The sequence below is a fragment of the Myotis lucifugus genome, unplaced genomic scaffold (assembly GCF_000147115.1).
Source record: "Myotis lucifugus unplaced genomic scaffold, Myoluc2.0 scaffold_16, whole genome shotgun sequence".
NCBI lineage: Eukaryota > Metazoa > Chordata > Mammalia > Chiroptera > Vespertilionidae > Myotis > Myotis lucifugus.
In genome coordinates this window covers 2,309,884-2,324,737 of record NW_005871064.1, presented here as the reverse complement: position 1 = coordinate 2,324,737, position 14,854 = coordinate 2,309,884, and the positions used below count along the sequence as shown (strand labels likewise).

At 48.1% G+C, this 14,854-nt stretch overlaps 1 protein-coding gene across 6 annotated transcripts in view; it reads left to right on the top strand.

Annotated features, from left to right (window-relative positions):
• The window catches only part of CTIF (cap binding complex dependent translation initiation factor), a 236,618-nt gene that overhangs the window by 196,932 nt on the left and 24,832 nt on the right, over positions 1–14,854 (top strand). For 4 of the 6 annotated variants that reach the window (XM_023750847.1, XM_023750851.1, XM_023750848.1 and 1 more), the window contains one exon: positions 5,101–5,256. In XM_023750847.1, coding sequence (XP_023606615.1) covers positions 5,101–5,256 — 156 coding nt within the window. Of the gene's footprint in view, positions 1–5,100; positions 5,257–12,437; positions 12,509–14,854 lie in introns of all 6 variants that reach the window. The other 2 variants (XM_023750852.1, XM_023750853.1) reach the window with 1 other exon arrangement.

Here is a 14,854-nt window from a genome sequence, read left to right as displayed (position 1 = left end):
ATGGCTGCTGGCCCCACCGGGCAGGCGGGGGGTGTTTTCCCCTCTGCCTGGGTTGCAGCTGTTTTTGGCTTGACCACAGGACTCTATCATGCCAGAGTTCATGTGGTTATCCAGAGCAGGAAGAATTTCCCAGAATGCCTTGAGAAACCTGAGACACTGAATGGCTTTCAGGGCTTATTGATGTGGCCAGTGCAGGAAATAGCAATACGTCAATAAATAGTTTTAGGCAGGAAACGGGGCTTAAATGGTAGCCTTAAAGTTTGGGGAACGGCACTCGGGGTTGCTGGGAGGGAGCCTGCCAGTCTGATGAGAAGCTGGGGCCAAGTACCAGACTTTGAAATGGCTGCCACCAGTCGGAGGCCCCTTGCTGGTTCTGGATGCAAGAGACCGAGTTTGAAGCGGAGCTGGGACCCAGGGGACGGCTGGTTTGGGTTGGCAGAAAGCTCCCTGTTCCAGAGGAAAAGCTGGCAGCCTGCGCTGTATGTGCCCAGAGGAGACACACAGGCTGGTTTTGGTGGCCTCTTGGCTGGCATGTTCGCAACCCATTTCGCCACCCCGTTAGTGAGAATCGCCACCAGTTGGCCGATCACACTCGAAGCGTTCCGCTGCCCTCATTTAAAAAACGAAGGAGAAGGGGCACATCTTGCCAATTTCTTCCTCACTAGCCTGTTTTTCTGGCTATAAAAAGATACATTCACAGAAGAGCAAAGAAATGCAGAAAATAATGAAAAGTTAAAAAATAAGGATCATTCACAATTCCACTACTGAGAAACCACTACTGTTAACACTTGATATTCCTCCTCTTTTTTCAAAAATGTATTCATGGATAAGATTATATAGTACATACCATTTTGCCTTTGCTTTCTCTTTTTTACTTGTCATTCATTCGATAGCCATTTCCCATGCTGTTATAAACTTTTCATAAACATAATTTTTAATGTTTTTTATTGATTTTTAAAGAGAGGAAGGGGTGAGAGAGAGAGACATTGATGTGAGAGAGAAACATCAATCAGTTGCCCCCTCTGCATGCACCCCCAACTGGGGATCAAACCTGTAACCTGGATATGTGCCCTGACCAGGAACCGAACCCTACCTTTTGTTGTACAGGATGATGCTCCAATCAACTGAGCCACACTAGCCAGGGCCATAAACATAATGTTTGATGGGAGCATGAATCATCCTTTACTTTATCACTCTATTGTTGGATACTTACGTGGTTGAATTCTTGTGTGCATTAAGCTTATTTTTCCTGTTATTTTTAATTATTTCCTTGTGCTAATTACCCAGAAGTGCAATTACTGGGTCAAACAATAAGAACGCCTTTAAAGCTTATTTTAAGATTTTTTGTGAAAGCGCTACTGATTTACACTCCCCATCCACAAGAGTTCCTGTCTCACTGCATCCTTCCAGCATTGGCAATGATCAGTTTTCAGCTTTGCTAATACAAGGGGCCGGTGGCGGGGGTGGGGGTGGGGGGGTGACTTTCATTCAATTGCTACTGAGATTTAATTTTTTGACATTTGAATTATCTTTTAATGCCCGTTACCCTTACCCTTTGTCACATTTATTGCAGATATTTTTCCCAGAATATTATTGCCTTCTAAGAGTGTTTATACTATTTCGTTGCATTCCTCTGTTGTGTTAATATACAGAAAGCCCTTCTTTATCCAGAAGTTTGACAAATACTCAATTTCATTTTCTTCAAGTTTTTATGGTTTGTCCTTTAAAAAAAAAACACACAAAACACACAGATTTACCTCTTTATTCCATCTGGAATTCATCTTAGGGCCCAGTGTGAAGGAAGACTCTAAATTATCCTCTCCCCCCACCCTCTCACACTTAGACCGCTGTCTCTGCACCGTGGCTTCAGTGAATAATGCTTCCTTTGCCACTGATTTGTGGTTCTTTGGGGACCATGTGATGAACCCGATGGGTGCTGAATTTGTTTCTAGGCTGTCCGATGTAGCTGTCCATTTTTACGTCAGTTCCACACCCTTTTAATTATTAAAGTTTCGGATAGGTGAAAAGAAATACAGCTCCTTATAGTTTTGTTTGTTTTGTTTTGTTTTTAGCTATCTCCCCTGTTATTCTCTCGAAGTACTTTCAGGATAATTTTTTTCAAGTCTCCATTCCCCCTTACCCTCCAATGTTCCCATTGGAATATAGAGTACAAATTGGTGCTGAACCTGTGAACCACTTTGCGGAGAATTACCGTCTTTGCAATGCTGTCCACCCACTAAGGAACACTGTGTATCTTCCCTTGTTTTTAGACTTTCTCTTAAATCTCAGTTCAATTTGCAGTTTTCTTCATAGAAATCTTGTACATTCCTTAATGTCACTTAAGAATTTATATTGTTTTACTTAATGAGCTTTTGTGCATTAAATTATCTCACTGATTAATCCTATCATAGAAAAACTGTAGGCTTCTGTTTATTAATTTTGCATTTAAATACAGCACTAGTTCATAAGTTAGTTCGTAAACTCTCTTATTAATTCTAATCTTTATTAGAGAACTAGAGGCCCAATGCACGAAATTCGTGCAAGGAGCTCAGCCCTTGCAGCCCCAGCTTCGTCCAAAAGGTCATCCGGACGGTCGGTCCGCCCTCCGGTCTAATTAGCATATTAGCTCTTTATTATATAGGATTCTCTTGGGTTTTGCATATATGTAATTATGTTACTAGTAAATCATTTTATCTTCTTCCTTCCAAGGGTCATGGATGTTTCTGTGGCTTTTTAATCAGGCCCATTGATGTACTATATTATGTTTGCAGGTTTCCTGATACTAACTCATCTTTGCCTTTCTGGGATAAAATCTACTTGGTTATCATGGATCTGTTTGCTGGTATTTCATTTAGTACTTTCACATCTATTCACATTAGAGAAATTAGCCATAGACTTCCTTGTTTGAAATTTACTATCATTCTGAGATTTGGGTAATAGGGAACTGGAAAAGCTTATCTTTTTCTATGTTCTGGATCAATTTGCATAGCAGAGTAGTTATCTAATTGTTTTAAAGTTTGAATAACTTACCTAAAAAAATCATAAATGTAGACACCTCTTAATTCTTTCAGAACTTTTCATTTTGTTTTATGACCTTTAGTCTTTTCCAACTTTTCATTTCTATTTTTTTAGTAAAGTTTGGTATATTTATTTTTTAAATCACCTATTTCATCATTTTTTCCAAAATCATCAGCATAGAGTTATAAATAGCTTTTATTTCTCTTTTTATCTACTCCATATCTATTTTCAATTTTGTTGGTATTTCTAAATTTATTTCTAGTTCTTGATTTTATATATAATTTCTGGCTTTATCAGTAGTATGTGCTAAATTCAATAGTATATTTTACTTTACTCCGTATATCCAAATTTTAGCATGCAATAAATATTTTAAAATATGAGGCATTTTACATTCTTTTTTTATACTAAGTCTTCAAAAACTAGTGTCTGTTTTACACCTTACAGCACATCTCAGTTTGTGTATTTATTTTTCATTGTGGTAAAAAGAAAAAACACGTAACATAAAATATACCATATCTCAACCATTTACAAGTGTACAGTTCATTCATGTTAAGTATAAGTCACATTGTTATGCAACTCATCTGCAAAACTTTTTCAACTTGCCCAAAACAGAAACTTTAACCCATTAAACAACTCCCCGTAGCCCCTTGCCCCCAGCCCTGGCAACCACCATGCTTTCTGTTTCTACTCGGTACCTACTGGAACATACAATGTTCTGTGACTGGCTTATTCACTGAGCCTAATGTCCTCATGGTTCACCGGTGTTGTAGCATGTGTCAGCCTTTCCTTCCTTTTCAAGGCTGAGTAATATTCCATTGTCTGCATAGACCACTTTCTGTCACTCATCCATTGATAGACACTTGGGTTGCGTCCACCTCTTGGCTCGTGTCGAAAGTGCTGCTATGAACATGGGTATGCAAATATCCTGCTTTCGGGGGTTTTTTGAATATATATCCTGAAGTGGAATTGTGGGGTCGTATTGTGATGATGTTTTTAATTTTTGAGGATTGCCATACTGTTTTCCATGGCAACTGTATCCTTTAGGTTTTGGGGTTTTTTTTTAAGACAAGCACATGGATGGGATTTTTTTTTTCCCAAAGATCTGCTATGTAAGATTCTTTCTCTTGCTTTCACTCATAGCTGGGTGTGTTCTTTATCCTCAAGCATATGAAGATGTTGCCTCAGCGTCTCTGAATTTTAACATGAAATGTACAAGTAAAAGGTCAACAATGTTGTTGTGCCTTTGTGAGAAATCTAGGGGTTATTTTTTTTTTCCTTCACAGCTATTTGTAGAATTTTTTCTTCTCTCTGAAATTAAAATGAAAATTCTCTTGCTAAGTAAATGTGAGCTCTCAACATCCCTCTACCTGGAATCCCCAGTGGCTTTTAAGACCTTTCCTTGTATCGTAGCTACGAGTTATCATGTCTGATCTTAGCCTTAATGCAATGGCTGGCACTCCGTCGGGCAGTAATACTTTTAAGAATGAATGAATGGCCCCTAGTGGTTTGGCTCAATAGATAGAGCATCGGCCTGTGGACTGCAGGGTCCCGGGTTTGATTCTGGTCAAAGGCACATGCCCAGGTTGTGGGCTCGATCCCCAGTGGGAGGCATACAGGAGGCAGCCGATCAATGATTCTCTCTCCCCATTGATGTTTCTATCTCCCTCTCCCTTCCTCTCTGAAATCAATACAAATATATTTTAAAAAAAGAAAAGAATGAATGAATGACTAATTTTTTCATTATCCTCTAGGCCCCTTACAGGCAGAGGCTGTAGCTGCATCTCCGCCCCAGTGCTGGGCCTCCATAGACCCCTGCTGACATGCACCGGGCAGTGTTCTAATTTCCCTCCCTCGCGTGGGGGGCATGATTTGGGGGTTCGCAAAGGGAGAGCGCTTAGGCACAGGGAGTTGAATGGCGGACCTGGGGACCCTGAAGAACAGGTGCTGTGGCACTGCTCACCCATTCCCGTCCTTGAAAACGCGAGGACCAGCCCTCAGACGGCAGGCCCCGCAGCAGAGCAGGTAGCAGAGCGGGTGGTACCCGGCCCCGCAAGGCTGACTCGGTCTCTCGTTCCTCCGCAGAAGGACTTCACGGTGCGGGAGGCGCTGCAGCAGCAGGATGTGGAGCGCTGGCTGGGCTTCATCACCTTCCTGTGCGAGGTGTTCGGCACCATGCGCAGCAGCACGGGCGAGCCCTTCCGCGTGCTGGTCTGCCCCATCTACACCTGCCTCCGGGAGGTAAGGCCTGAGCATGCCATGTCTGTGATGGAAACTCCGCCTGGGGCACCAGGAGAGCCATGGCGGGGACCAGTTATAAAGCGATTATCCTTGGTAAAGAGAACCGTCCCCTCCCCCTGCTGTTTACCAAAGCCAGGTCTTTATTGATTGCGTTTACATATAAAGGGAAATGGCCCCCAAAGAAAGCATTGCTGACTCAGGCTGCAGGAACCCCTCACTGAGGACGCTGCCTGCAGTGAGTAGTATTATTTGAATGAATGGATCTTGGGCCTGGGTTGGTTCCCATTGAATTACTTCTTTTTTAAAAAAAAGATTTGCTTCTGAAAAAGAAATAAATAAGAACAAGCCAGAACTTTTGAGAAGCAAGAGGTCAGTGGGGTACTTTCTGGACCAGGCACGATTGCCCCTTTAGAAGGTGGCCCTAGCTGCTGTCCGCACAGAATTGGCAGTGGGACATGTGGGCTGGGGGCCGAGGGGGCCGCTGGATCTCCAGGGAGAGGTTGGGGGCTGGGAGCAACGCTGAGAAAGTGAGGAGGGAAGGACGGTTTGCAGCCCAGTTATATTTTTTGAGTTAGTTCCAACAGAACCTGCAGACACGAGCTACAGAGAAGGGAGAAAGTGCTGGGGGCTCCGTGGTCAGGATGGGGAGTCCGGAAGAGAAGTGGGGGGAGGAGGGGTGGACACCAGGAGCCGGTTTTATGCCCCAGGGCACCGTCATGTGGTTGCTCAGGTGGAAGTGTCTGAAGATAAGGAGAAGGTCATCCTGGGGACACGGATTGAGCGTCATGTTGATTTGTACCTGGTGCTTAGGGCTGGAGACTCGATGGGGTCACCCAGGGAGAGGGTGCAGGTGGAGGGGAGGACAGGAGCCAGCGAGGAGGTGGGGGGGGGGGAGTGACCCGAGGCAGAGAAGGTTCCGGGAGAGCGTGAGGATCATCACAGCACTCCTTCCTGGGAGCGGGGCAGCCTACCTCACATGTGCCGTACCATCCCCACCCCCAACCCCAGCAGCAGGTCCCAGGACCCAAGGAGGAGTGGCCTCTGGGGAACCGATAAAACCCCAGAGAAGTGGCCTGAGTTTAGCAACAAGGAGGTCAGGGGGCCGCGGTGTCAGTGGGGTGAGCACGGGAGCCACATGGGGCCCCGCTCAGGAGTCGGTGGCGTGTGGGGCCTGAGTGTGGACTAGTCTTTGGAGAAGGGTTTCTGTGGAAGGCACTTGTCAGCTGCAGGGGACGGTGGGGCCAAGGGACAGGTCTGTGTTTTTGAAGGAAGGATAGTAGAGCCGTTGAGGGGAAGGGGCGGGGGGGGGGGTACCTGCAAATGTTCCTGAAGCATCGTTTCTGGAAACAGGGTGCTTTTCCAGGCTGCGTGGCTGCCGGGAAAGCAGAGCGCAGGCCCTCCTGGGCGCTTCGTAAGCCCGCAAGCCTCCGCCCGTCCACAGAGCCAGACCTTCTCCTAACACACGCTCTCGGATTCAGATGGTTTCTCAGGCTCACACGATGGTCTCTCCAAAAGTGTGCGAAGCTCAGAATGCAGCTCTGCGCCCCGTACCCCTTTGGGGATGATGTGAAGGCAGGAGGCAGGAGGCTGGCCCAGGTGGCCTCGAGGGGCCCTCCCGTTCCGGCCTGAGTTGCCCTGAGCCCCTGACAACCCATCTGAAGGCAGAAGGCAGCACTTTCTAGGGCAGTGACCTGGATTGTCCCCACACGTTCCCTCTGCGTGATCCGGGCACCTCCTGGCGTCGCCGTCGCCTGCTCCCCGAGCAGGAAGCAGGGCTGAGCCTGCCCCGGCTGCCAGGACACTCTGACACGGCCTGTGGCAGTGCGCACACGCTGGTGTGAGGTCCGGAAGGTGCCAGGAGGGCTGCACCGACAAGAAACAAGGACCCTCCCCTAGCGCCCACTGGTCTGATGCACTGAACTCCGTGGGAAGGTGTCACGATCCCCGACCTCTGCCCTGCTCCGTGGTAAACACGAGGAGTAAATAAACCATCTGCGGCTCCCACCGTTCTGTCAAAGAGGAAACCAGAGCCCCATGTTCCACACCACCGCTCGGGGCCCCGTAGTGAGGCGGTTCAGGAGCTTAGCCCTGGGTTCCAATCCTGCCTCTTGCATTGCTTAGCTGTGCCATCGTGGGGGAGAGCTCGCCTGCTCTGAGCCTGTTCCTCGTTTGTGGAGAGGGGTCACGCTGCTCTACCTACATGTTTGGGGAGGAAGACAGAGATGGAGAAGGTGCTAAGTGCCCTGGGGCAACTAGGTTGGAATGTGGAAGAAATGCCCCACGGACTTGCTCTAGGGCAGGACGGCTCCCTAGAGCAGTGGTTCTCAACCTTCCTAACGCAGCGACCCTTTAATGCAGTTCCTCATGTTGTGGTGACCCCCAACCATAAAATTATTTTCCTGGCTACTTCATAACTGTAATTTTGCTACTGTTATGAATCGTAATGTAAATATCTGATATGCAGGATGTATTTTCATTGTTGCAAATTGAACATAGTTAAAGCATAGTGATTAATCACAAAAACAATATGTAATTATATATGTGTTTTCCGATGGTCTTAGGCGACCCCTGTGAAAGGGTTGTTTGACCCCCAAAGGGGTCTCGACCCACAGGTTGAGAACCGCTGCCCTAGAGTCTGGGGTCCTCCAGTCTGACTTAGGGCCTGGGCACACGCCCCATCTTAAAGGGGCACAAGGGCTGAATGCCCTTTGAGGGACACACAGTCAGTCTAGGCCAGTGGTCGGCAAACTCATTAGTCAACAGAGCCAAATATCAACAGTGCAACGATTGAAATTTCTTTTGAGAGCCAAATTTTTAAAACTTAAACTATATAGGTAGGTACATTGTTATTAACTTAATTAAGGTACTCCTAAGGCTTAGGAAGAGCCACACTCAAGGGGCCAAAGAGCCGCATGTGGCTCGTGAGCCGCAGTTTGCCGACCACGGGTCTAGGCTACACCTCACCCAGAGCTCGGGAGCTCCCAATCCAGGGCTCTTTCCCATAGAGAACTCAGCGTCCCTGAAAGAGAAGATTGGGAAAGAAAGGTGCGCCCTGGGGATCTTATCAGCCCCTTTGGAGAGCCTGTGCCCTTCCCAGAATTCAGGAGACAGACACCTGAATTCTTAGTCACCTGCTGCCTCCCCTACCTTATCACACACATACTCATCCCCAGTCCTCACCCACAGCAGGTTAAGCCAGCTCTAAGAAGTTTCTGGAAGCCAAAGGCACTGCTGCTGCCTTTCTCCTTGCTGGAAAATTTTAAGCTTTTTCCCTGGGCCCTGCAGGCGGCTGGCCCCAAATCATCCGGCCCAGCCTGCCCTGGGGGCCTCCCGACTCCAGACCATCCCCAGGCTCACAGTTCCACCTTCCCACTAAGGAGCATCCTGGCCATGCTCCAAGCCCCCCAACAAGACGTGCCCATGGCTGCACCCCAGAGTCCTGCTCAGTCCAGGTCCTCTTGGCGTGGGCCCAGACCCACCTCCCTGCCTCCCTGCGCCAGTGCACTCCTGGCACATCCTCACAGCTCCATCCTTCCACGTGGCCTTGGAGTAGGTGGTATTTAGTGCCGGTAACAGCACAGTCCGCAGCTCGGTCCAAGGCATGGCGTGCATTCTTTTCCCTTTTAACTCAGACAGCACCCGAGCATTATCATCCCCTTTTTCTAGAGAACAAAGAGGTCAGGCAGCTCGTCAGGGCCACACGGCCAGCAGGCAGCAGCGTCCACGTTGGAATCCAGGTCTGAGCGCCAGCCGAGTCCCTCCTCCTACCGGCCCCGCTTCCCTGCCTGGTGAGCAGAGCAGCTGCTCTCCTTCTATTCTCAGTCCACAGCCCAGCGCCTGCTGCGTGGCGGAGGCCGAATCGATCTCTGTGGAATCGATTCTGTTTTTGCCATAAATAGCATTTGCCAATCAGAGATGCTTCTTTGAGGGGCAGAGAGGAATACTTTTCAATGAGTCCTTTTATTGTTTAAGAGCCAGTGGTTTCTGCCAAGATGGTTTTCAAAGTGATTGAAGAGTGTTATTGACGACCCGAAGCTGCAGGCGTCTCCTGTCCTCCTGCTTACAACTCGTATTCGCCTCATGAGCCCTTTTTAATTTTTATAATGTTTTTAAATTTTTATGGTGGTTAAGAACCCTTAGCATGCAATCCACCCTCTGAACAGACTGTTAAGTGTACAAAACAGTATTGTTATCTATAGGCGCAATGTTGTGCAGATCTCTAGAACTTACTCATCTTGCATAACTGAAACTTTGAACCCAGGGATTAGCAATTCCCTACTTCCCCCTCCTCCCAGACCTCTGGCAACCACCACTCTGTTCTTTGCTGCTGTGAGCTTGACTGTTTAGATACTTCATGGAAGTGGAAATATGCAGTGTTGGTCCTGTGACTGGCTTATTTCAACACTTAGCTCGTTTCCAGATCTTGGCTACTGTGAGTCATGCTGTGATGAACATGGGACTGCTAATACCTCTTCAAGATCTTGATTTCGATTCTTCTGAATAAATACACAGCAGTGGCATTGCTGGGTCATATGGTGGTTCTATTTTTAATGGTTTGAGGAACTTCCATACTGTTTTTCATAGCAGGTGCACCATTTTGCATTGCCACTGACAATGTATAAGAGTTCTCATTTCTTCACATCCTTTCTAACACGTGTTGTCATATATACATATGCCATCCTAACAGGTATGAGGTGATATCTCATAGCTTTGTGTTTTGCATTCCTCTGATGATTAGTGACATTGAGCATCTTGTCCTCTCTGTTGGCTATGTGTATCTCTTCTTTGGGAAAATGTCGATTCAAGTGCTTCTTCCATTTTTTAAATCTGGTTATTAGTTCTTTTGCTATTGGGTTGTAGGCATTTCTTATATATTTTGAGAACTGACCCCTTATCAGACACATGATTTGTAAATATTTCCCCCGTTCTGTAAGTTGTGATTCCACTCTGTTGATTGTTTTCTTTGTTGGACAGCTTTCTAGTTTGAGGTAGTCTCGTTGGTCTAGTTTTGCTTTTGTGCTTTTGGTGTCAAATCCATAAAGTCACTGTCAAGAACAATGTCATAAAGCTTTTCCCCTTTGTGTTCTTTGAGGAGTTACAGTTTCAGGTCTTGTGTTAACTCTTTAATCCATTTTGTTGTGTGTTATAAGAGTCCAATTTCATTCTCTTGCATATCCAGTCTTCCCAACACCATTTGTTGAAGAGTCTTTCCTCTTCCCATTGTGTTTTTTGGCACCTTTGTCAAAGATCAGTTGACCATATGCATAGATTTATTTCTGGATTCTCAACTCTATCCGGTTGATCTATATATCCATTTTGATTATTGTAGCTTTATAATATCCTAGAGACCTGGTGCATGAAAATTCGTGCACTTGGGGGGGGGCTGGGGAGGGGGGTCCCTCAGCCTGGCCTGTGCCCTCTTGCAGTCTGGGGGCCCTTGGAGGATGTCCAACTAATGGCTTAGGCCCGCTCCCTGGGGAATCGGGCCTAAGCTGGCAGTCAGACAGACATCCCTCTGGCAGCCCAGGAGCCCTCAGGTGATATCTGACTAACGGTTTAGCTCCCCGTGGGGAGTGGGCCTAAGCTGTTAGCCGGACATCCTTAGTGCTGCCACAGAGACGGGAGAGGCTCCCACCACCCGCTGCGCTGGCCAGCCAGAGCCGGCTTCTGGCTGAGCGGCACTCCCCCTGTGGAAACGCACTGACCACCAGGGGGCAGCTCCTGTGTTGAGCATCTGCCCCCTGGTGGTCAGTGCGCGTCATAGAGACCGGTTGTTCCGCCACTAGGGTCAATATGCATATTACCCTTTTATTATATAGGATTTTGAAATCAGGAAGTTTAATCCCTCCTGATTTGTTCTTTTTTAAAAATTTTTCATGGTTATTTGGCTATTTGGAGTCTTTTGTGATGTCATATGAATTTAAGAATTATTTATCTACTTCTGTAAAAAAAAAATTCCATTGGAATTTTGATAGGGATTGCATTGAATCTGTAGATCACTTTGGCTAGGATGGACATTTTAATAATATTAACTCTTTCAACCCATGATCAGAAACAAGACAAGAGTACCCACTCTCACCACTCCTACTCAGCATATTATGGGAGGTCCTAGCCAGAGCAATTAGGCAAGAAAAAAGACATAAAATGCATCCAAATCAGAAAAAAAGAAGTAAAATTATCTCTGATTATAGGACCTTATATAGAGAAAACTCTAAAGTCTCCCCCCAGCCGAAACCGGTTTGGCTCAGTGGATAGAGCGTCGGCCTGCAGACTGAAAGGTTCCAGGTTCGATTCCGGTCAAGGGCATGTACCTGGGTTGCAGGCACAATCCCCAGTGGGAGGTGTGCAGGAGGCAGCTGATTGATGTTTCTCTCTCATCACTGTTTCTAACTCTCTATCTCTCTCCCTTCCTCTCTGCAAAAAATCAATAAAATATATTTTTAAAAAAATAAATAAATAAAGTCTCCCCCCAAAAAAACTGTTAGAACTATTAAATGAATTTAGTAAAGTTGCAGGATGCAAAAATCAACATACAAAGTCAATCGCATTTCTACCCACTAGTAACAGACTATCTGGAAAAAAAAAATATTTTTTGAGGAAATGATCCCATTTACAATAGCATCAAAAAGAAGAAAATACTCAGGAATAAACTTAACTACAGAAGTGAAAGGCTTGTACACTGAAAACTACAAACTGTTGTTGAAAAAAATTAAAGAAGATACAAACCAATAAGGTCGTTTTTCATAGCTTTCTAAGGGACCCCTTCATCCTGCCGGAGTCCTCAACCAAACTGTGGCCGCTGTGATCAGGATTTCTTGCCCAAGCTAGTGGTTTCATCATTTCCCATGTCAGCGGGAGCCAACCGGCCAGGGTTTAGGTCTGGTTCCCCCAGCACCTTCCTCTCCCCCGCCCCCCCCTTTCCTGACCCTGCAATGCTCTCAGCCCCCTCCACTCCTCCGTCACCTCTGTGACCCCGTGGGGATTCCACTAGCCTCCTCCGCGTTATCATTGAATGCTTTTCTCTGGGCCCCTTACTTTAAGAGCGTTGCTGAAAATTCCTCTGGCAGGGGTGCCGGTGTGGCTTTTAACCCCTTACACCTGTTTCCTTTGAGCAGACTTGGCCCGTGCCTGGTGGACCTGCCTGTGTACACCCCCTCTCATTCTTTCTCTCTGTCTTCCAGTCTCTGCAGTCCACTCGACTCGTGATTCCCACCTTCCTGCCCTCTTCCGAGTCCGGCAGCCGTTGCCAGAGGTCAGGAGTAGAGAAAAGGAGGAAGGGAGGGGGTGCCTCTGTCAGGAATCTCTCATCCCTCTGCACCCCCCCTCTGACCCCACCAGCCTCTCCCTCTGGTTGGCTCCCTTACTCTCCTCCCCTCCAGGCCCCAGAAAGCCCATCCACCCCACCCTGCCCTTTCCAGAGGAAGGGCAGGGAGGGGGCAGGCACCTCTGGGGGGTGTCTGCAAGGGGCACCCCCCCAGGGATGCAACTGGCTGGACTCCTGGAGGAGGCCGGTAGGCGCAGGCGGGGGAGAACAGGGAGGGCAGCAAGTCAGGCTTCTCAGGAAATGAAATTGCTCCGTGCAACAATGAGAGCCACTTTTTTAGCTTTTCGCATGAGCATGCATTCAATTGCTCACATTGTTTTGGCTCCAGGGGAAATCTGACATCGGAAAAGGCCGAGATGAAGTGGGTGTGGGTGGAGATCCTCTGCCATTTCACAGGCTGAGTCTAGCAGCGCAGTCTTCCAGGCACCTTTCCTTCCAGGCGGACTCCTCCTTCCCTCCCCAGAGCAGGAGACGGAGCCGCAGTCAGCGGTTATTAGCTGACAGGGCCCTCTGTGGCCAGAAGGGGCCCAGGCCACCCGAGGCAGCTGTGCACCCTCCCAGGGAGTGGAGATTCGAAATCCTCCACGCAGCCCAGACAAACTGACAAATTCTCAGACCTCTCCTTCAGCCAATTAAACCAAACTTTGTGGGGATGGGTTTGGAGGGAGGTAGATAGAAGCTCTCCGTGTGACTCCAGCGTGCAGCCAACACTGGAAAATAGGAGTAGCTGCATCTTAGGTGCATTTAGGGAGCGGCCACTGGTGAGCAGAGCTGGGGGAAGGGACAGCTGGGAGAGCCAGAGAGACTTGCGTTTGCGTCCCAGCACTGCCCCTCACTAGCTGTGGGGCCTGGCTCTAACTCTTTAGCCTTTCTGAACCTCAGCTTTCTACCTGTAGCAGGGAAAGGATACTCACCCTGCAGGCTTGTTTTAAGGCTTAAAGTGCCTGCGATGGTCGTGTAAAGCAAGTGACAATGAGCTGGCATGCCGCAGGTTGTTGTGGAAAGCAACCCGTGTTCCAGGCATGTCTGCTGAGAAGTGCCCCATCACAGACTGCCCCCGAAAGTCAGGTCCATTTTCCTAACCAGGCACCAAGGCCCCCCCACAATCACACACATACCCCCCTTTCCTGGAGAATCTCTGCTGAGTCCTGTATGGCTGCAGCCACACTGTTCCCATTGTATTTCCACAGAAGGCTTCTTGCATTCCTCCCGCCTGGAGCTCGCTCTTCCTCTTCTTCCTACCTGACTCTTGTCCACCTTCCAGGCCAAACTCACTCCCCGCCTGGTCCCCACCCTGCCCTGATTCACTCCTCCGCGACCCTGTAGAACTAGCATCCACACGGGGCCCTTGCTCTCTGGACTTGACCTTTGCCTGGTGGTTGTACGAATGCCCTTTGACCTCTTCTTGGTCTTTTAAATCATTTCAGTCTTTCGTGGGTACCTGGGGGTAGTAGGCTGGGTCTTGTCTGTCACGTAACCCAACAGCATTCTGCTCAGGCTTCTGCGTTCGCTCAGTAAGCAGTGATTTGGTTTGAGACGATGCTACTTTCTCATGAACTGCAGAGGTTCCCAGCTGTATTGGAAGAGGGCAATATAAATGGTGACCCTTCTCCAAACGGTTTACAATCCGCTTGGGTACCGCATCCCCCAAAATTTAGCAGCCATGAACATTTAATGATGGGTTGTGCACATGCATATAGAAGAAGGGGGAGTTTAGGGGTCTGGGCAGCTGCTTAGGGGCAGAGGGGAAGAGGAGACGAAGCTTAAGGGGCAGTGGGCTTTGCACAGGTATTGGTGGGGAGGGAGAAAGGGCTCTGGGAAGAAAGCTTTGAGTGGAGGCTTGGGGCCAGAGTGAGCCTGGGTGCCTGTTTGTGTCTCTGTGATAAAGAGAGGGTCTGAGGCGGAGTTGTGGGCAGGGGCTGGCTCCCAGCAGATGCATTTGGGTGGACGCAAGATGATACTGGAACCTCTGACAGTTTCTCAGCCGGACAGCAACCCCATGGCAAGCGTACAGGAGAGGTTATGTATTCATTCAACAAACACCGAGGAAAATGCCACTTCTTTATTGAATGGAACAGTCTCCTAGACACATTTTCTACTAGAAATGGATTTAGATGAAGCCAAATCTGGGGCTCTCCCTGGCCAGGGCACAGTGGAAAGAACAGTGCTCAAAACAGGGAGGGGGCAGGAGCAGGAATGTGGGAGAAAGCAGCCTTCCCAAGGCAGGTACCCGGCCCCTGGGCACTGGTGTGGCCGCAGAGTCCTCCAGGTCCA